This window comes from Leucoraja erinacea, chromosome 1, assembly GCF_028641065.1.
Source record: "Leucoraja erinacea ecotype New England chromosome 1, Leri_hhj_1, whole genome shotgun sequence".
In the NCBI taxonomy this organism is placed as follows: Eukaryota; Metazoa; Chordata; class Chondrichthyes; order Rajiformes; family Rajidae; genus Leucoraja; species Leucoraja erinaceus.
In genome coordinates, this window is record NC_073377.1 from 41925818 (window position 1) to 41949599 (window position 23782).

General features: G+C 40.5%; 1 protein-coding gene across 4 annotated transcripts in view; it reads left to right on the forward strand.

Annotated features, from left to right (window-relative positions):
* Window positions 1-23782, forward strand: part of LOC129695897 (urea transporter 2-like) — a 147448-nt gene that overhangs the window by 61832 nt on the left and 61834 nt on the right. For 3 of the 4 annotated variants that reach the window (XM_055633349.1, XM_055633355.1, XM_055633342.1), the window contains 2 exons: window positions 16045-16148; window positions 20021-20165. In XM_055633349.1, coding sequence (XP_055489324.1) covers window positions 16083-16148; window positions 20021-20165 — 211 coding nt within the window. In that variant the 5' untranslated portion in view covers window positions 16045-16082. Of the gene's footprint in view, window positions 1-16044; window positions 16149-19826; window positions 19866-20020; window positions 20166-23782 lie in introns of those variants that run through there. The other variant, XM_055633363.1, reaches the window with a different exon arrangement.

Below are 23782 nucleotides of genomic sequence, written 5' to 3' on the forward strand. Positions count from 1 at the left end.
CAGCACAGATCGCCAAAACCGGTCAAGAACAGACTTTTAGTAATATAGATAGTATCAGTTATATTAGCTACAAACATAGAAACATAGAAACATAGAAATTAGGTGCAGGAGTAGGCCATTCGGCCCTTCGAGCCTGCACCGCCATTCAATATGATCATGGCTGATCATCCAACTCAGTATCCCGTACCTGCCTTCTCTCCATACCCCCTGATCCCCTTAGCCACAAGGGCAACATCTAACTCCCTCTTAAATATAGCCAATGAACTGGCCTCAACTACCCTCTGTGGCAGAGAGTTCCAGAGATTCACCACTCTCTGTGTGAAAAACGTTCTTCTCATCTCGGTTTTAAAGGATTTCCCCCTTATCCTTAAGCTGTGACCCCTTGTCCTGGACTTCCCTAACATCGGGAACAATCTTCCTGCATCTAGCCTGTCCAACCCCTTAAGAATTTTGTAAATTTCTATAAGATCCCCACTCAATCTCCTAAATTCTAGAGAGTATAAACCAAGTCTATCCAGTCTTTCTTCATAAGACAGTCCTGACATCCCAGGAATCAGTCTGGTGAACCGTCTCTGCACTCCCTCTATGGCAATAATGTCCTTCCTCAGATTTGGAGACCAAAACTGTACGCAATACTCCAGGTGTGGTCTCACCAAGACCCTGTACAACTGCAGTAGAACCTCCCTGCTCCTATACTCAAATCCTTTTGCAATGAAAGCTAACATACCATTCGCTTTCTTTACTGCCTGCTGCACCTGCATGCCTACCTTCAATGACTGGTGTACCACGACACCCAGGTCTCGCTGCATCTCCCCCTTTCCCAATCGGCCACCATTTAGATAATAGTCTGCTTTCCCGTTTTTGCCACCAAAATGGATAACCTCACATTTATCCACATTATACTGCATCTGCCAAACATTTGCCCACTCACCCAGCCTATCCAAGTCACCTTGCAGTCTCCTAGCATCCTCCTCACAGCTGACATTGCCCCCCAGCTTAGTGTCATCCGCAAACTTGGAGATATTGCCTTCAATTCCCTCATCCAGATCATTAATATATATTGTAAATAGCTGGGGTCCCAGCACTGAGCCTTGCGGTACCCCACTAGTCACTGCCTGCCATTGTGAAAAGGACCCGTTTACTCCTACTCTTTGCTTCCTGTTTGCCAGCCAGTTCTCTATCTACATCAATACTGAACCCCCAATGCCTTGTGCTTTAAGTTTGTAAAATAACACAAAGTATGCCTTTTCCAGGCATCAGCTTCAGCCAGGAGTGTAGTGTAAAATAATGGATGCCACACACTACAGGGAGGATGTCAAAGCTTTTGACATGCTACAGATGAGCTCCCCATAGCAAGTTGCATGTTCTCCCTGTAGGGAAAAGGACATAGGAGGTTGGATTCCCCCGGGGTGCAGTTAATTGCAGAAGAAGTAAAAGTATAATTACCATCTGTGCCACCTGAATATTCAGAAGATGATTCCAGAGGAACTTTCAAAGGCAACAGGACATGTGATTCATAGTTTTTTTGGAATCATATGGTGCAACACAATTGTAAAAAATAACTGTTTCAGGACTGGACGAGGGTTGGTCAAAATTATAAATAATGATCTCCTTTTCTTTTTTATTTTATTTTATTTTATCTATTTTCTCTCTCAACTTTCTTCATTTACTCGTTTTCTTTCTTCACACACTATATACATTCACATCTTTCTATCCTTTACTATCTAACTTATTTTTCTTATTCTATTCTTTTTTCAATGTAACAAAAAAAAAGTTGTATATTAGGCACTTTGGGGCCATATGACTGTACTTACTTCTAATAAAATAAAATATTAAAAAAAAAACAAAAAAAAAACAGGACATGTGATTGAAAATAACTATTTCTAGGGATATGCTGAGAAAGCATGGGTAAAATGGTAAATTGGACAGTTATGTTCAAGGGTTGGCATGACAACCTGACATCAGTTCTTCTTTCCCTTTCTTCAATTCTAATTCATGGCACAACAATGCCAAATAGATAACAAGTGCACATTTTGTTCTCTTCAATATTTAGATAGTCCAAGGTGTCCTGGTACATTTTGTAATGAGAAACTGCAGTAAAATATTAACACTTTGGCATTAACACATTCATTTTACATTTACTCACTCACTTATCTCCTGTACTGCATGGTGAGTCAAAGACCAGTATCATGCTTATCTGCTACTAATTGATAAATATCATGTGCTTAAATAAATCAATGTAATTTTACACAAAGGTTTAAAGTATTCAAGGTCCATTGATGAAATGTTCACTAGTAGAGGACTTTGGACAGTTTGGTATGCCATTTCATCCTGGATCCCAATTAGAATCTCTGTGGCCCTGCAGCAACCTTGGGCAAATAGCAGGTACACAAAAATGTTGGAGAAACTCCGCGGGTGCAGCAGCATCTATGCAAATAGCAGCTCGGGCAAGTCTCTTTCTTGGTCTGTATTTTTTTCATTACAACCAATGTTTCTGAAAGCAGTTTTTTCTTCTCTGATCTTTTATTCCTTTATGATATGTGTCTGTTCAGTACTCACCTTGTTACTTACTATAAGATACATGCAGACTATTTTTGGATGAGTTTCCTAAACATTTTATTGACATAACAATCAATGATTGAGTAGAAAGTTGTTGGAGATGCAACCAATTTTTAGAGCCTTAACATCCAATATAATGTATACGTATTATGCCTCATGTATCAGAATTCAAATGCTTTCCATTCAGCTGTGCCAATTCAACTGCACCTACAACATCACACTCAGTACACTTGTTTCTCCTGACACTTGTTATTACAGCCATCTGCATACCTTACATTGCAGCAGAAAATTGTCAATACATAGCTGATTGGCTTGAAGCCCATTGCAATACCCGGACAATATGAAAAGGATTGATTCAACTTAAATTGGTTTCAGAAATCAAAACTGTTATCAATGAGCCAATGTGAATCTATGCCCATGCAAAAGTCAAAACCAGCTGTGCCTTTGCAAGGAGTAAAGAATGCGACCATTCAGAGGTTAGTGAAGCAGCAGATATAAAGAGTTTTCTTTAGGTAACTTTGAAACAGAGAAGGTAAACTATCATATTCCATTGACTGATACAGATTGACAAGAAGTGCCAAAGAATTGTTAGCATGAAACTGAGACTGAAACCCTGTACAAAGTTTTTCAAGAAAATTTAACAGAATCACAAATATATAAATTTGTTTCTATTTTTCAACAATTGAGAATGAACAATGATTTTAATCCCATGCCTCGTTCATTCCTGTATCCACTCACCTTGCTTTCATTCAACCACTACCTGACCTATTCGTAAAATGTTGAGATGATCCCAAATGTAACCGGTAATTCTGATAATGAATTCCACAAGCCATAACCAATAGAAGAAAAAAATCTTGTCCGCCATCTTTAAAGCCTTCCATTTTTTTCCCCATTCTAAAACTTTCGTATGAGAACATTGGATCATCCCCAGTCATTCAGATTGTTAAACATCTCAATCTAATCAGCACATTATGTCCTTTATCATAAAATAGTTTTGTTAAATTTGGTGATACAGCACCAACTATTAATCACCTGTTCACACTAATTCAGGGTTATCCCATTCTCCCATCCACTATCTACACATTACAGACAATTTTACAAAGGCCAATTAATCTACAAAACACATATCTTTGCGATGTGGAAAGAAATTGGAGCACCTGGAGGAAACCCATGCAGTCACAGAATGATCATGCTAACTCCACATAGAAGTCCACTCCAAAGTCAGAATCAAACCCGGGTCTCTGGAGCTGTGAGGCAGTAGCTCTACCAGCTGCACCATTCATTCATCATTGTTGAAAACATTAACGACGCAGTGGTGCTGTTTTCCTAAGGGAAGGGTGACGGACGCACCACACATCTCTATCCTCCAGTTCCTGCGTATTTCCGCCGCTGGAAGTATAGGATTTTGGTGCGTGTGCTTTATCATCATTCCTTACAATGCAATGTGCGACAGTGATCGCAACTTCTACTGAAGTGTGGATGGCCGTTGGCTCACTAGAAGTTCATTCCCCCTTTGACGTCTTGTTTTTGGTCCTGCTGGGAGCACTGCCCCCTCCACACCTGGCAAACCAAGTGTGGGAGACGGTTTAGTCGCCGACTATCCGACCATGGAGCAGGTAGCACGGGATTACATGGAACTTGTGGTGGGGGGAACCCCCCCTGACCTGACCAGCTGCACCACTGTTTGCAAATATCTTTCCTGAGATTTGTACTTCATCCTAAAGCCTATGCCATATTCTTGCTGCAAACAATTTGCACCCTCATACATCAAGGTCCTTCACACATTTTATAGCCTCATAACTAAACCAATATGCAAGAAGCTAATGTGTGATATCAATTACTTACAAATCATGCATATGTGTAATTCTGGAGTCAGAGCAATAGACTTGACTATTGACCATCTCTGAAATGGTCTTTTAGAAATAAATGACGTCCCTGCCGGAGATACTTACATCCCCTGAATGAATTGTAAAAAACATCCTTCGAAATCCACCTGAAATTACAGATTATTTTTTGGCCTTCGGTTTAATTTTTACCCAAAAATTGGCACCATTAACTTACCAGCATTCTGTTAGTATCACACGTGAAATGTTTTTGGAATGGGATTTAACCTCCGACACAAAAGCTGGAATGTTACAATTGAGCCAAAATTGACACTTCGTGCTGTGAAATTCCTTTTCTTGGAGAGACATTTCGTATTTAAAAGCAAAAAAAAAATTGTTGGAAGAACACTGCACTACATTAAATAACTTTCAAAGATAAACGTTGCGCTTTAATGTAAATCATTAATTATTTTTTGTTAGTAATTAAAATTCTAACTTAAACCCAGCCAGGTCAAAAGGAATATTATTATATTCAAAGACCTATAAATTTGAATAATGCTAAGTATTTTTGTATGTAATCTGGTATGGTTTCATTCTATATTTGGGATAGAATGTATTAAATGTTCTCATATAGTCAGTGATAGGGTGGAAGCAAAGTGCAAAACTATGAATGAATGGAATATCACAAGAGGTTTGCAATGACTCCGGTTGAATTATTCAGGAACACTCCAAGTAAAAAGTGGTTGTGCATAGCAATTCCTCACTTGGTCTTTCTCCAAACTTTCGCTGCATCTGTTCCTGTTTGTCAACTTCCATCAATATAACTGGTGACAGAACATCACGTTAAGATGGCAATAGATTTTATAGAGTTTATCACAGAAAACTTGTTCTTTGAAGATCTTGAGTATCACCCTCCTCTCTTCTCTCACATCCCTAAAATAACTAACAATAACAAACTATCCTTGACAGCATTAATGTGCAAAGAGATGTCGAGGTCCAAGTCCATAACTCATTGAAAGTGGCAACATAAGTAGATGGAGTGGTAAGGAAGGCATATTGTTTGCTTGCCTTGATAGGTTGGACTACCTAATATAAGAGTCAGGAAGTCATTATGCAGTTTTATCGGACTTTGGTTAGGTCAAATTTGGAGACTTTCATGCAGTTCTGGTCACCCCATTACATGAAGAATTGTTTCTCTTGAAAGCCAGCATCTCCAGCATCAGATAGAGATATATTAAATTATGAGAGGCATAGATAGGGCAAACAGTCAGAACTTATTACCGGGATGGAAATATCTAATACTAGACTAAGTGGGACCCGTTGGGTCCCAGCATCACACAGGAGGGCTGGTCACCAATGCAATATTCCACCTCTCCACCAATTCCAATATTGCACACCAGTGGGGGGGGGGGGGGGGCTGTCTGTTGCGCTAGTATGGGTGTTTGCGGGCCGAAGGTACTTGTTTCCAGAGGGCTAGTATAGACATTGTGGGCCGAATGGATTCTTGGGCTGGCAGCCAACTGTTGCAACGATTTTAAAAGCCAAGGCGAGGAAATTAATTTTGTGAACACAAACTTTTTTATAAAAGGCGAGGCAAACAATTGGGCTGCAGCCACATCTGGCAACCAAAATTCATTTTGTGAACACATACTTTTTTAAAAAGGCGAGGCAAACAATTGGGCTGCAGCCACTTTACAGCCGCATCGGGGGGACTCACCGTAGAGTAGACGTGCGTTCAGTGTTATTCGAAGCTCAGAGAGCCGTGACCCTCTCGCTTCCTGGGTCTGGCAGAGACTGAGTGAGGGACTACAATTCCGAATTTTATAGTCCCTCCCCCCCTGCCGCTTGCGGGGGCAGCAGAGAGAATGCCGATTTAAAAAAAACATTACTATCTCTCTGATTTTTAATCGATGGAAAAAATCCTCCGGTCCTGGAAGGCGGAGAGGGGCTCTGAGCGGGGTGGCCATAAATGATGGCCGTAGGTGGCAGCGTTCTCTCGGAAATCGCAGCACAGTGGGCCAAAAGCGGTCAAGATCAGACTTTTAATAATACAGACAATGGGGCATAGTTTTAAGGTGAATAGAGCAAAGTTCTATACTCTGCTTATTCTCCCAGTTGTGTTGTATTGTGTTGTAAGAGAAGTGCCTGTGACAGAGCAGCAGATTAGTGCACTAGAAAGTGTTAGTAAAAAAATCCATCTGGAGCACCTGTCTTATTGGCCTTGGCAGATTTGTGCAACTTGAATCAAAATTAATAAGTGCCAATCACTTAAAGAATTACAACATCATGAAGCCAACCAACAACTAACTCACAGTATAATTAATTTTTTAATTATTTTATAATTTATTCGTATATTTTTTAGTGATTCTTTAATTATCATTAGCTTGCACCTTTCCACTGAAGAATGCACATTCAGAAATTAAAAATTAGCTGCAGTTTTGAATTTAAAAAATGTATTGGATCAAATTTGGACCTACCTTATCAATATAGCTTTCAACAACTCTTAACACAAGCACGTACAGCATCATGGATACCATTCTTGATATCTATGAACTCTTGAAGTCCCTATAAATGAGGAGCAGCAAATCAATTCCAGGCACTAAATACTGCCATTTCACCATTGTTAGATATTAATAGTTATGTAGCTTTTTTACATTTTATATTCAGGATGTGAGCATTTGTTGCAAAACCTACGGTTATTGTCCGTTATCTAATTGCCTTTGAGACAACCGTGCTTAGACATCTTCTGGAATCACAGCACACTATCAAATGTCCATTTATGATTTAGATCGAGCAAAAAATGAAGGAACATCAAGACGTTTCCAAGATGGTATGTGACTTGGATGAAATCAGCAGCTGGTAGTGTTCCTGCATCCCTGAATTCCTTGTCCATATTTTAAAGGTCATAGGTTTGGGTGTTGGTGTTTGATTGACTTATGTAAGTAACCACAGTGCATTTTGCAGTGAGTATCCAGTGTGACATTGGTTCATAAATTCATTGTTCTAGGAGCAGAATTAGGCCATTGGGCCCCTCAAGCCTACTTCACCATTTAATCATGGCTGATTTATCCATGATTTAATGGATAGAATAATAAGATCTGTGCTTCAAACGATAAAAGAAAAGACTAGTACAAAAGTCTAATTATTTTTCATGTTGTCAAGAAGATTAGATACATTGTGCAGTCATATGGTTGAAACTTACTAATTAGCGGTTTACCTAGTCCTGGGAATATTTTCAAATGATGAAACATTTCTCTATAATAATTGAGTCAAAATTCATAGAAGTAATGCCATTGCCCAGAATAAAAGCACACAATACCGACACGTGCATTTGTTAATTATGCTGAATTTTTTAGCGATGTCTCCAACTGGGTGCACAGGATTACTTTTATTAATCCAGCTATTTTGGATACCTTTGAAAGTGCTAACTTTAAGGATTTGACAAAGTATTTCATTGAGAGTACATTAACACAATTAACTCTTTGGAGAGTTCTCTCAATAATATTTCTATGCTAAAAATGTGAGCTTTTTCTCCCTCTGAGTTTTCTAGTTTAGCTGAGAGTAATACATTAAAAACAAAGTTCACACTGCGAATGGGTTGATACATTTTATTCACCGGTAAAACGATCACTATGACATTCTAGCTGATTCTCCACCACATTTTCATAGAAACATAGAAACATAGAAAATAGGTGCAGGAGTAGGCCATTCGGCCCTTCGAGCCTGCACCGCCATTCAATGTGATCATGGCTGATCATCCAACTCAGTAACCCATCCCTGTCTTCTCTCCATACCCCCTGATCCCTTTAGCCACAAGGGCCACATCTAACTCCCTCTTAAATATAGCCAATGAACTGGCCTCAACTACCTTCTGTGGCAGAGAATTCCACAGATTCACCACACTGTGTAAAAAATGATTTTCTCATCTCGGTCCTATAAGACTTCCCTCTTATCCTTAAACTGTGACCTCTAGTTCTGGACTTCCCCAACATCGGGAATAATCTTCCTGCTTCTAGCCTGTCCAACCCCTTAAGAATTTTGTAAGTTTCTATAAGATCCCCCTTCAATCTTCTAAATTCTAGCTTGTACAAGCCGAGTCTATCCAGTCTTTCTTCATATGAAAGTCCTGCCATTCCAGGACATCCAAAGACATTTCATGTCTTGAGACTTCACATTATGAGCAGGGTCCCCCCCAAATAACTTCATTTCAGGAGGAAATTGTAACCACATTTTTAAAATGTCATCAGCATTAACCTGCTGAGAATTTTTCACCATCTTCTGTTTTAATTTCTGACTTTCAGCACCCGCAGTCTTTTAGTTTCATTGACATTTTAATATTTAGTTAAGCTGGAATACAGGTAAAGAAACACTGGAAACCTGATATTTTTGTCAAAGTGTTTAGTTGGCTAGAAGTGCTCTGTATATGGAATAAAAGATGATGTTTCTATTATCATGGTTAAAATCATGTTAAATATATGAAATCAGGTCATACAACGTACCTCTACTTCAATTTCCACAAATGCTATCTAACCTGCTGAGTCTTTCCAGCATTTTCAATTTTAATTCCAACATTTCATATGTTTTAAATAGGACGCAAAGGTAGAGTTGCTGCCTCACAGCGAATGCAGCGCCAGGGACCCGAGTTCGATCCTGAATACAGTTTGTACGTCTCCCCGTGTCCTGCGTGGGTTTTCTCCGAGATATTTGGTTTCCTCCCACACTCTAAATCCGTACAGGTTTGTAGGATAATTGGCTTGGTAAATGTAAAAATTGTCCCTAATGGATGTAGGATAGTGTTAGTGCGCGGGGATCGCTGGGTCGGCGCGCACCCGGTGGGCCGAAGAGGCTGTTTCCTCGCTGTATCTCTAAACTAAACTAAACTAAACCAGATGACTACATGGAATTCTCCTAGCTGCTCTGGTTTTCCAAGGATGTGTTAATTGGTTGGTTAGTTGGTAACAAAACTGCCATTAGTTCAGGTGGGAAGCGGGAGAATCATTTGGGAAGTTGGGATGCTAATGGGCATTTGAGATAGAAGGAATTATCTGGAAGTTAGTGAGGGACTAGGATGCTGGGATTGTCTGAGCTTGCATAGACTCAATGGACCAATGACTTTCTTTGATGACATGTGCAAAAGATGAGAATTATATAACATTACTAGTAACTGGCATAAACATCACAGGAGATATAATATAGACACACAAAATTGAGATGCTGAATTCTTGAGTAAAAACACAAAATGATGGAAGCACTTAGTGCATCAGGCAGCATCTGGGGAGGAAATAAACAGGTGACTTTTTAGGTCAGAACCGTTCTTCAGAACAAAGAATAAACTAGCAGCGTGCAATTCTTCTGGGGTTTGAGGTATTTGCAATAATTATTTTCTGAGTGCAGGCATGAGCATTGGGGTCAAAGCATGGATGTGGAGTGGACAGAGACTGATTGTGTTGACATTCGTGAAATTCGATCCTTATAACAAACTCTATTTTCCTTTAACCTCCTTAAATCTAGGTGTTGTTGCCTGTAATCCCATTCTCCCGAATTGCACAGTAAAGATATAGAATTGTAGAAAACTTGAGGCAAGAGGCCATTCAGCCCATTTCTTCTGTTGAAAAATTGCTACCCAACCTAATCCCACCTTCTAGCACGAGGTCTATTGCATTGCAGGTCATGGCTCTTCAAGCACATATCAAATATTGTTAAAATGTTATGAGTTTTTCAGGCATTGAGCTCCTGACAATTACCTAATTTAATCCTTCTTCCAATTAATCAATGTAGCTTACAAAAGCATTGAAGGAGGGTCTTTCTGGAGGCATATAACATGGATGTCTCCAGACCTGTGGAGCAAAATAACCCTATCTGTCATTGCTGTTATCGGGTACTCAATAACCATTGTAGTTATGCACTAGTTTTGATTATACCCTGGTATAATGGGGTTGTGAAAAGTTTATATTATGGAGAAGTTATATTAATAGATGTGTTTGTTGATCTCAGTAGGCATATACTGCACTTGTTAGAACATGAGGTTATTGGAGAATGATACTGTGGCAGAGACCCAATGTTTCTCCAAACATTTTCACCCAGAGTTGTGAATCTGTTGAATTCTCTGCCACAGAAGGCAGTGGAGGCCAATTCACTGGATGTTTTCAAGAGAGTTAGATTTAGCTCTTAGGGCTAACAAAATCAAGGGATATGGAGAAAAAGCAGGAACGGGGTACTGATTTTGGATGATCAGCCATGATCATATTGAATGGCGGTGCTGGCTCAAAGGGCTGAATGGCCTACTCCTGCACCTATTTTTCTATGTTTCTATATTTGATACAAAATAGAAACATAGAAAATAGGTGCAGGAGGAGTTCAAACCACAACATTGATTGACTCAGTTTCTTTACATGCATGAATTAATTTGCTACAGAACATAAGTGCAAAGCATACAGCTTTGCTACAGAACATAAGTGCACAACATAAGTGCATAACACCAGCTGCAAAGTGTTCTGTTAGAAAGAATATTGTTCATGCACACTTCATATTGTTCCATCATACAAATCATTTATATAATTTTGCTTCAGTTACAAAATCTCCCTCAGAGTCATGAACTAAATTTCATCAGAGTGTTTCTGTACCAAGTTGAATTATATGGTGGGGTAGGTAAAGATGCTATTTTGGTCAAACTTTTGAAATGATGATAGACAGTGTTGAAGATGATCTTGTGAGATCTTTTAGTTTTCAAGCAAACTCGATTCACAATAACTGCTGGAAACTCTTAACAAGTTAGGCAGTGGCAAGAGGAAAAAGTAAGTTAATGACCTGACAATTGTTAAGTTGCCGGGTCATTGCCATGCTGTTACTTGGTATATTGGGCCATTGCCATGCATTTACTTGGTATATTTACTTGGTAAGACCAAACATGTTGGCTGGCAGTGTCCCTGCATCTGATTTGGGTGGGTCAGCTGCTGAGTCGGCACCACGGAGGCATCTGGCGAAGACCTGGCAGCATTAGTGGAGAGGTCGGTGCAGCGGTCGATGATGGCGCCGACCGACAGATGAGGACGGACACGTGGAAATTAAGACGACGCTACCGAGGGAAGGAACAAAGGAGGACCCGGTGTGGGGGGACCACCGTGAGGAAGGGGGGAGGGAGGGAAGAACAAAAGGGGGACCTGGCATGGGGGGGGGGGGGTTTATAACTTTGTCAGCGCCCTTTATGGGCCGCGACTATTTGCACACCTTGGTCTGCAAGCAAAAAATTTCAATGTGGCTTATCACATACAAGGATACAAGGATACAAAGGATACAAAGGACATTTATTATCACATACACCAATTGGTGTAGTGAAATTTGACTTGCCATCTCAGCACATAAATAAAGATAAGACACAACATCAAAGAATTTGACAGTAAACATAAAAACATCCCCCCACAATGGTTCCCACTGTGGAGGAAGGCAGCAAAAGTCCAGCCCCGACCCCTGTTCACCCATAGTTGGGCCTATTGAGGCCTCTGCAGTCGCCGCTACAGCAGCCCGATGCTTCAGACCCACTCGCCGAGTGATGGAGTTCTGGCGTTGGGTGAACACTCTCAGGTAAACACTCTCAGTGGCCCGGAGTGTCTGGAGGGGCCACTCCCTCCCCGAAGACCACAGCTCCTGAAGTCCACGAGCCGCGCTGGTCGGAGCTCTGATATGGCGATCTAGGCGAGAGATCCCAGGCTCCGCGGTGTTCCTAACTCAGCGCTGCCGCCCGCGGCTGGGAGCTCCACAAACCGCAGCTCCGCGATGCAGCTCCGGAGCTTACTGCACGGCTACCCGGGTAAGGCACCGCCCGCTCCACGATGGTGCCCCAGCGCTGCGCCGCCGCCGAAGCTGAAGTCCTGGCCGGTCCCGGCAGGAAAACGCCGCTCCAGTCTGCCCGTAGGCCGCGAGGAAAAGGCGAAAACACGGCTCAGAGAAAAGCCGCATCTCCGACCAGGTAGGGACTAAGTTTCCCTAAGGTAGGGACTAAGAATAGTTTTCGCCCCCCCCCACATAAAAAGACTAAAATACCTCCAAACCAAACACTTTTAACGAACCAAAATGTTTTAAAAAGAGTGAAAAGACTAACAGCTGCTGGCAGGGCAGCCATACTAGACGGCGCCCCCTTCGGAATAATGTGACAATAAAGTATTCAATACAATTCAATTCAAGGTATGGCCTAAAGCAAAATAGTTAGGCCATGTTGGGGGACCAGGAACTGAGTCACCTCGACAACTGCGAGAGAACTGAAGAAAGCTCTCGACCCGATATGTCACTGATTCCTATCCAAAAATTCTGCCTGTCCCACTGATTAACACCAGCATTTTGTGTCTATCTTTGGTGTAAACCAGCATCAGCAGTTCCTTCCCTACACCAAAACATCAGCTGTCCATGTTCTCCAGGGATGCAGCAAACCACCAGTCGGCCCACCATTGCCTCGTGACAAAACTGCAAAGCATTTGGGATTGCATGTCACTGACATTCATGAGTTTTCAGCAACGATTTAAATGAAATTATATAACAATAAATTCACAAAAAATATTTAAAATGATAAAAGCCATCATGCAAGCATAATAATTAAAAGAAACATAATTGCTGATCTTACTTTTCTTCCTCATAACTGCAAAACGGCCACTACCATGAATGGGCCCTTGTCACAAGAAGCTGATATGAGCTGTGTGAAAGCACATTGAGTTTCTCCATCACATTGGGAAAGCACTGATAGATTCAATGTCAGGCGGCTGCTGAAGTCCCCAACTTGCTTGCTTTTACATCGGTAAATGCTGAGTATTCACTGAGGTACTGCTGGCGTATACCAGCAATATTCTACAGCTATGTTTCAGCTGGAAGGTATTTCATTGATCTCAACATATTTTACGTTGCTTGTGTAATGTCGGTTACTCTGAAGATAACAAAATTATTGTTTTGCTGTTTGTATTCTATTCCTAAACATCACAGAGTTTTAGCATTAACTTTGCAAGAAAAGTTGCACCAGCCCATAATAAACATCTCCAGATGTCAAAGATCTAATATTGCCGGTTGGTTTAATTGCCATGTGGAAAATCAATGAATCCAGCGCACTAGGTGCAGCAAAATATATGTATTTATTTATTTATTACTTAGCTTAATAATATTTATTTCATTTTGAGTGCCAGTCTTCAATTTATTTTTGTTTTAGCAGAGATTTAAAAGCTAATTTAACATCCATGTCAATATCTGCATTTAGTTAACTGAGGGGATATCTTGGGTGTAAACCAGCATCAGCAGTTCCTTCCCTACACCAAAACATCACCTGTCCATGTTCTCCATGTTCTCCAGGGATGTAACAACCACCCCCTTTTCCAGTAAAATCAACAAAGGTGATTATTTCGAGCCATAAGTATCTTGAATCTGCACTCCCTTATATTTACAACAGCTAACTACCATGGAGCTAAGAAATACGAGTGAAGCAACAATGAAAAATACTTGAGCTTCTTGGAAGCTGCAGAATCACTGAAATACTGTAGCATGGTAACAGCTATAGGCTAGGAAAATTAATCACATGACAACTTGTATAAACATAAATAGCTATTTGGATTTTTATATTAATCATTATTTTACATTCCACAGACAAGGCTGTACATTAAAAAATCTATCAAGATTTTTTTTTGAGAATTTCAAATGTTAGCAGCCAGCTAGACTAAGTGCGATCCGGGAGGGCTGGTTCCCCAATGCAATATTCTACCTCTCCACCAATTCCAATATTGCTGGCCAATGGGGGGGGGAGGTTCTGGAGCGCTAGCATGATGTTGTGGGCCGAAGGGACGGGTTTCCAGAGGGCTAGTATGGAAATTGTGGGCCAAATGGATTCTTGGGCTGGCAGCTCAGTCACTGAGACCACACACTCACTCACTCACACACGCACTCTCTCTCACACGCACACACACACTCACACGCACACACACACACACACACACACACACACACACACACACACACACACACACACACACACACCCAACACACACACATACACTCACAAACACACACACACATACACACACACACACACTTACACACACACACACTCACAAACACATACACACACACACACACACATATTCACACACACTTCACACACACACACACACACACACACACACACACACATTCACTGACTTACACACCATATATATGGCAGTAAACTTTCTTGAATACTCACACGGCTGAGCGCGGCCTCTCCACTTTGGGGCTTCCGCAGTCAGCGGCACTTCCGCAATCAGCGTGACCTCTGCACTTACCGGAAATTACGCAATCAGCGCGACCTGTCCACTAAGCGGAAGTCACGAAATGAGCGGGACTTTTGAACCAAACACAGTCGGACCTAATAAAGCATTTATTCCTTCCAAACACAGTCGGACCTAATAAAGCATTGCAGTTTCAAGCACAGGCAGGGCAGCAGGCCAAACAACTCATGGCATTGTCATTAAGGGCTAACAAATCATTTATTGCAAGTACATTGCAGACTCACAGTTCAGTTGATTCACAGCTTAGAATGAGAGTCGTGGCCTCTCCCCCTTGCGATCTTGCAGAGTGACTGAGTCACATCCAGGCATCCGGGGTTTTATAGTCCTGCCCCCCCTCCCCCCGCCCCCCCGGAAGGGGCGTTACCTTAATCGCGGTGATTGACAGGCGAGAGGATCTCAAGGTTTTATAAACACTCATAACTTTTTTTTTTTCATCAATGGGAAAAATCTTCGGGGCCTGCTCAGCGGAGAGGCAATGTGACTAAGATGGCCGAAAATCATAGCGATATATGGTAGTGTCTTTTCTAAAATCAATGTACAATGCAGACAGGAAGTGGTCAAGATGAGACTTTTAATTATATAGATATATATCTCTAGATTTCTACATGAACAAATTTGATAACATTAGAAGGTGCAACACTGCCTCTTACTTTCTAGCAGAAGAAAATCCATATTCTGATCACTCAAAAAATTGAAGTTTCAGACAGGTTGCATTTTACTAAAACTGTAATTTAGGGTCAAAACTGCCATTGAAGCAGAGTAGAGCAAAGCCATGTCAGCAGAAATCACATTCAGTTCAACTCATAACTTATGATTCCCAAATTCCAGGTTTAAATTCTACAGGTATACGTACGGTAGAGAGCACACTGACTTATTGCCTGGTCGGGTAACTTGAACACCCAAGAATGAAAGTGGTGGACTGGTCCATCACAGGTATTGACCTTGCTACCATTGAAGGGATTTGGTTACCTTATACAGTCTGAAGAAGGGTTTCGGCCCGAAACGTTGCCTATTTCCTTCGCTCCATAGATGCTGCTGCACCCGCTGAGTTTCTCCAGCACTTTTGTCTACCTTCGGTTTTCCAGCATCTGCAGTTCCTTCTTAAATACCTAATATTACTGATGATTTAGTGTTATTGATTATTGTATATTTATTTGTTGTGTTATTGCATTAAAGCTGCAGCAAATAAGCATTTCAGTGTTCTGACATGAGAATTAAACACTCTTGACCCTCAGCTCTGTTGACTTTAGCACAATGCTAAAACTGCTTGATGTTCATCCTAGACATGGTGGCCTGGATGTGGTGATGATATGAGTGTCAATTTTGAGATGTAAGGATTTCCTGAAATATCAAATTTCTTCCTGCAGATTTTTCTCTACCATTCATTCTAACTGAGAGCTTGGAAATGATGCAGTATGATATCCAGGACAATTGCGAACAAGTCTGGGAAAGCATGGAATCTAACAATGAGGTGGGAACAAAACTTAGGGATATTTTGAAAGCAGACATTGCATAGTTGATGGTGACCATGGTGTTCAATGGTGGCAAGGTGCTGGTGATGGTTGATTGTGAAGGGGCAGACACATCTTGGTCTAGAGGGTAGAGAGAAGAACCACTCCTAGAATGAAGGTGGACAGTTGATCAATCCATCTCTTGCATCTGATCAATTTATCTTCTGCAAATGCTCAACCCATGTCCTGGAAACAGATTGGTTGCCTGCCTCTTAACCTACCTTCATTAAAACTGCATGTGGATTGGCATGCTGAGGAGGAAAGCAAGGGTTTTTGATTTGTATTTCAGACTCTTTGGAGTTAAGATTTATCCCCTGTGAGAAAAAAAAAGTTCCGTTGAATATGGCATCTAAAATTCCAATATCTATTTTGGTGAAAATATCAATTCTCCCTGTTGGTCCATTTTATTATAAAAGTGATGACATTATTTCAGCATTAAATTTAGTCTCCTTCACCTTCACTTTTGCCAATCTTGCCAGGAGCTTGTGGGACAGAATACATCTCAGTTTTGATGAACTAATACTTGCTGATATAATTAAAAGTACTTGCCAACATTCTCAATTCCATTGTTAGGTCATAAGGTCATAAGGAATAGGAGTAGAATTAGGCCATTCGGCCCACCAAGTCCACTCCACCATTCAATCATGGCTGATCTATCTCTCCCTCCAAACCCCATTCTCCCGCCTTCTTCCCATAACCTCTGACACCTGTACTAATCGAGAAAGTTTTGTTAGCTACATTCATTTGAGGAAAGACATTCTTGCTATTGAGGGATTGCAGCATAGGTTTACAAGGTTAATTCCCGGGATGGCGGGACTGTCATATGCTGAGAGAATGGAGCGGCTGGGCTTGTATACTCTGGAGTTTAGAAGGATGAGAGGGCATCTTATTGAAACATATAAGATTATTAAGGGTTTGGACACGCTAGAGGCAGGAAACATGTTCCCGATGTTGGGGGAGTCCAGAACCAGGGGCCACTGTTTAAGAATAAGGGGTAATCCATTTAGAACAGAGATGAGGAAACACTTTTTCACACAGAGAGTTGTGAGTCTGTGAGTTGTGGAATTCTCTGCCTCAGAGGGCAGTGGAGGCCGATTCTCTGGATACTTTGTGGAATAATAATAAGTGAAATAAAGTCACCAATCAAATAGGTTCTGGGAACACAGGTGTTCAATTTTTTCATTGTGGTGAATAATTCATTTCAGTATTTCTTGTCATTGATTAATAAAAGGGTGAATTATTTGCTCATGTTCATCGAATATTATAAATGGTATGATAGCAAACTCATTAAGCAAAGTTATTAATACTTGCCTATGGTCTTGATTGGAATCTCAATTGATTACACTGCATTTTTAAAAAGTAAAATGTAAATTTATTCAGAATGGTTTCCTTTGACCGGGCAGCATGATCAAACTTCAGAACGTGTTCAATTACAAGCACATTTCTACCAATATGTATATTAAACCTATGTTTTGCTTTCAATTCTAATTAAGCTAATTTAAATAATTTGCAATATATTTGTGTGGAGACCCCAAAAATAAATTGTTTTATATTATACCAAATTTATAAATGTAAAACCTTGACTCACTTTCATTATTGTCAGGAAACAATTCCAGTTATGGATTATCAGAACATAGGAGTCTTATTGGACAAATCAACAATTATTCAGAATGTTATCTTTACAGATCCCAATAACGGAGCTGGCCCAAAGGTATGAGATAATATTAGTCAATTAGTTTTAAAAAGGTTAGTTGACCCGTGACATACAGCATGGAAACAGGCCCTTCAGCCCAACTCGTCCACACTGGCCAACATGTCTCATTTACACTAGTCCTACCTGCTTGTGGTTGGCCCATATCCCTCTAAACCTATCCTATCCATGTACCTGTCTAAATGTTTCTTAAACATTGCGATAGTACCTGCCTCAATTACCTTCTCCAGCAGCTCGTTCCATACATTTACCACATTTTGGGTAAAAAAGTTACCCCTTAGTTTCCTATTAAATCTTTCCCCCCTCACACTAAACCTACTGTGGCTCTCGATTCCCCAACTCTGGGCAAGCGACGCTGTGCGTTTACCCGATTGCTCAGAATTTTGTACACAATGTACGCAGTAATATATAAGAGTTCTGACACACCTAGCCTCATGAAAATCATTATAGGAGTGAAAAGGGACAAAGATTCACATCAAAGAGTCTGATTGAGCACTATTAATAACATGAGCATACTCCTTTTTGTTTTTATAACAGTTTACTACGTCATTTAACCTACATTTTCCTTCCAGGCAGCAAAAAGATAAAATAAACAACATTTGTTGCATATGTAAGCAATCATAATAAATGATGCAGCATGCTATGGTGCAACCTACAACTTGTAAACGTAAAGCATTTTCATAATTTTTTAATAATAGTTTAATTAATATAATATAGCTATCTTCAGATAGGCAGCTATTAGACTGGTTTAAAATGAATAGCTTCCTATCTTAAGGATCTGATCTCCAAATTGATTCTGATTGACCTTGAAATATTGGTCTAAAACCTCTACAAATACAGCTTCCACTCACGTCATCCATCCACTGAATTTACTACCTGTACTTCCTTACATAGAAACATAGAAACTAGGTGCAGGAGGAGGCCATTCAGCCCTTCGAGCCAGCACTGCCATTTATTGTGATCATGGCTGATGGTCCCCTATCAATAACCCGTGCCTGCCTTCTCCCCATATCCCTTGACTCCACTAGCCCTGAGAGCTCTATCTAACTCTCTCCTAAAATGTTTACCCAAAAATAAACTTTTCTCCTTCTGTGGGTTTTTCCATTGATATGAATGGAATTGCTGAACCAACATCTGATCTAAACTGATGGGTTAACTGAACAAATTTTCCAATGTTGATTGATGTTGCATTCTTGTGACAGTGGTTCATGTAGACACTTACAAATGGTAGGGAGGGCTGTGCCTGTGACGGACGGGGCTGAGTCCACCATTCTCTGCAGCCTCTCATGCCCCTGTGTGTTGCAATTGCCATATCAAGCCATGATTCAACTAGTCATGATACATCCTACAATGACATGTCAAATCTTTTTAAACTTCAAAGAAATTTGAAGTGCTGGCATCTCATCTCCTTTGTGATTACACCTATGTGCTAGGCACAGGATAGATCATTCGAGATGTTAATTCCCAGGAATTTGATGCTGTTAACTCTGTCCATCGCCAACCCATCAATGAAAATCTTAAGAGAAATGTACAAAATTCTTGGGATAGGTGCAGAATCGATGCTTACTCAGAGTAGGGTCACAGTCTCAAAATAAGAGGTGAGCCACTCAGAACAGATGGTGACTTGAACCTACTCAGGAATGCTAGTTGAATATATCAAAGACTTGAAATCATTGAATTCACTCCTGGACTAAAGCCACCGTAACTTTCCATTGTGCCAAATTATGAATTTCTGTAAACTTTTCATAAGTAATTTATTAATCGATAAGGAAGTAAAATATTTCATCACATACGCAGAACACCCCAGGCAATGCAATTACAAGCTCATTAAACAAATTGGCAATCTTGATAGCAATCTGCTTTCAAATTTCACACACTATTTATACTGCATAAAGCATTCGATCTTTCCCTGGAGTTTACCAGCGAAGACAAAAACAGCTTGAATATTTAAATTGAAACTTTACAGGTATGTATGATCTTATATCTGAATTGTTTCTTACCACAATTCCCCAGCCTCATTTTAAATGAGATTAATTTCAATGCATTTCTTATGTACAAGATAACAGATATGTAAAGTTATCATCACAATGAAATCATGGTACACTGACTTTCTTGTAATAGTTTGAGAAACAGAAATCACTCATGGAGTCAAAGAAAACAATTGAGGAGTTATCATTCGTGCAACAAAATAACATGAAAAACATCCTTTCGAAAGGAGTACACTATCTGTCCGGTGATATGAGAGAATTTGGCTACTGGATCAAAGGTAAGTGAAGATTTATTCTCAATGTGGCATCCCAACAATGCAAGAAAATATTTTAAAATAACAGGGGTGTGAGATTATCCTGAGATAAATGTAAATCAAATGAATATATCTACATTTATGTATTATAGAGATAAGATAAAACTTTGTCAATAAACGTAGACAAAACAGTTGAGATTATCTAGTTAGGTGCAATATTATAGAGAAACATAGTAAGGGAATATTGTGCAGATTGTGATAAGTTTTGACCTACTGAGATAACGTCAGGCCAAAGACATGAACACATATAAATAAAGTAAAATAAAAATCTAATAAGTTCTGAACTTTGCTTGGGTACAGGAATACGTTACAGAATCTTTTATCAAGAGATGGAATGGTTTTGATATAGTCAAAAATAGGATTATTTTTCATCTTTATCTGCGAAATAATTGTATAGAGAGTAGATTATACTTTTTCTTCATTTCTTCTATCCTTTTATCTTATCAATAATTATTTTTGTTAAAACACTTCTTATTTTTCCACTTCAACAATGTCAATTTACATTTATGCAGCATCATTAGCACATTGAGATGTTCACGTTTACTTGAGCACAATAATACAAATACTAGCACTCCTTGCATTTTTTTTTAATTTAGCTTACAGCATTGATAATGGCTCCATGATTCAGAATTATATGGATGCTAAACTGGGCAGCATCTAAACACAGCTAATGTTTCATCTCAACACATTATTGCAGAATTCAGTCATCCCTAACTGCTGTTTATTATTTTTTACTATACTCAGGGTAAAATTTTGTAAGTGGCTTGCACTGGTTGAAACCACCTAAAAGTGTATTCCACACCCACAATACTGGACACAGAATTCTGGAGTAACTCAGCGGGACAGGCAGCATCTCTGGAGAGAAGGAATGGGTGACGTTTCAGGTCAAGACCCTTCTTCACCCGAAACGTTACCCATTCCTTCTCTCCAGAGATGCTGCCTATCCCGTTGAGTTAATCCAGCTTTTTCTGTCTATCTTTGGTTTAAACCAGCAATTGACAGCGTAACAGTAATTGACAGCATAACATAAGAATAGAAAATATAGAAGCAAAAGTAACCCATGAGGGGGGGTGGGAGGGGTTTTGGGGTGGGGGGGGGGTGAAGAGTGTTTTATTGTCAAATGAAATGCTTGCTTGCTTGGCTGTAGGGAAGTAGCTGTTCCTGAACCTGGATGTTGCAGTTTTCAGGCTCCTGTACCTTCTTCCCGGTGGCAGTGGTGAAATGAATGTGTGGCCAGGATGGTGTGGTTCTTTGATGATGTTGGCTGCTTTTTTGAGGCAGCGGGGGGATGGGGCGGTGGGGTGGGAATAACCTGTGGGGGAGGGGCGGGGGTGTGTGAATATCCAGGGGGGGGGGAGAGGTTGCGGGGGGTGTTAATAACCCGGAGGGGGGTGTTGGCTGCCTTTTTTAGGCAGCGGGGGGGAGGGAAGGAGGGGCGGGGGGTGTGAATAACCCGGGGGAGGGGGCGGGGGTGTGAATAACCCGGGGGGGGTGGGGGCGAGGGTGTGAATAACCGGGGGGGAGAGGGCGGCGGGTATGCATAACCCGGGGGGGAGGGGGCTGGGGGTGTGGCCCTCAGCAGCTTGAGAGTTCATTGTGATTGGTGCACTGAGAGTGGCATTGTGACATCATCATTGGAAGCTCCTGGAAAAAAGGCTGTGTGTGAGAAGCAGTTTTTGGCTTTTTTTTTTTACTTTTATGGTGAAATATAGGATGAAATCTTAAGTGAACCTGATTAAGACATGGAGGGGAAAATGGGAGTCAGAATATGTAAACATTTAAGCGCTAGCGATAGCGCGTAGCGTTTTGAAGAAGATACAAAAAATACAAACATACAAAGATACAACACACAAGATGAGACTTTTATAGGTATAGAGATAATTCTCATCAGTTTTTACTGTGGTGAAGGAGTTGAGCCAAATGAGTTGTGATGCCTTGGAACAAATTATCAAAGAGGAGGTATTGCCACTCTTAAAGCACATTAAGGTAGATAAATTCCCAGGACCTGACCAAGTGCATCTTCGAACCATGTGGGAAGCAAGGGTAGAAATTGTGGAGGCCTTTGTGGAACGATTTGTTTCATGTTTAACTACAGATGAAGTTCCAGAAGACTAATTGTGTATTGTTATTTAAGAAGGGCAGCAAGGAGAAGCCAGAGAACTACAGGCCAGTGAGCCTGACATCAGTGATGGGCAACTTAGTTTAATTTGGAGAAATGGCATATATTTTTCAAAAGTGTCAGTACTTCCTCTTCTTTGAATCTCATAGTTTCCATAGCTACTCTACTTGTTTCTCTTACCTCACATAATTCAATATCCTTCTCCTTGGTGAATACCGAAACAAATAAATTGTTCAATATCTCCCCCATCTCTTTTGGCTCTGCAGATAGCTGTCCACTCTGACTCTCTAATGGACCAATTTTATCCCTCGTTTCCTTTTGTTATTAATATAGCTGTAGAAACCCTTTGGATTTACTTTCACCTTACTTGCCAAAGCAACCTCATATCTTCTTTTAGCTTTTCTAATTTCTTTCTTAAGATTCTTTTTACATTCATTATACTCCTCAAGCATCTCATTTACTCCATGCTGCCTATAATTATTGTAGATCTCTCTGTTTCCGAACCAAGTGTCCAATTTCCCTTGAAAACCATGGCTCTTTCCAATTTTTACTATTTCCTTTCAACCGAACAGGGACATAAAGATTCTGTACTCTTAAAATTTCACCTTTAAATGTTCTCCATTTCTCTTCAACATCTTTCCCATAAAAGAAAATGTCCCAATTTACTCCTTTTAAATCCTTTCGCATCTCCTCAAAGTTAGCCTTTCTCCAATCAAAAATCTCAACCCTAGGTCCAGTTCTGACCCTCTCCATAATTATATTGAAACTAATGGTATTGTGATCACTGGTCCCGAACTGTTCCCCAACGCATACCTCTGCCACCTGACCCGTCTCATTTCCTAACAGGAGGTCCAGCACCGCCCCTTCTCTAGTAGGTACTTCTATGTATTGCTGCAAAAAACTATCCTGCACACATTTTACAAACTCCAACTCATCCAGCCCATTTACAGAATGTGTTTTCCAGTCTATGTGTGGAAAATTGAAATCTCCCACAATCACTACCTTGTGCTTACTACTAATATCTGCAATCTCCTTACATATTTGCTCTTCCAATTCTCGCTCCCCATTTGGCGGTCTATAATACACCCCTATAAGTGTTGCTACCCCTTTCCCATTTCTCAGTTCCACCCAAATAGCCTCCCTAGACGAGCCCTCTAATCTATCCTGCCAAAGCACTGCTGTAATATCTTCCCTGATAAGCAATGCAACACCTCCACCTCTTGCCCCTCCAATTCTATCACACCTGAAGCAACGAAATCTTGGAATATTTAGTTTCCAATCACAGCCCTCCTGCAACCATGTTTCACTGATCGCCACAACATCATACTTCCAGGTGTCAATCCAGGCTCTAAGTTCATCCACCTTTCTTACAATGCTCCTAGCATTAAAATATACGCATTTAAGAAACCCACCCTCTCCTATTCTCTGTTTATTGTCTTTTTCTTCTCTCTCCCCTACATTT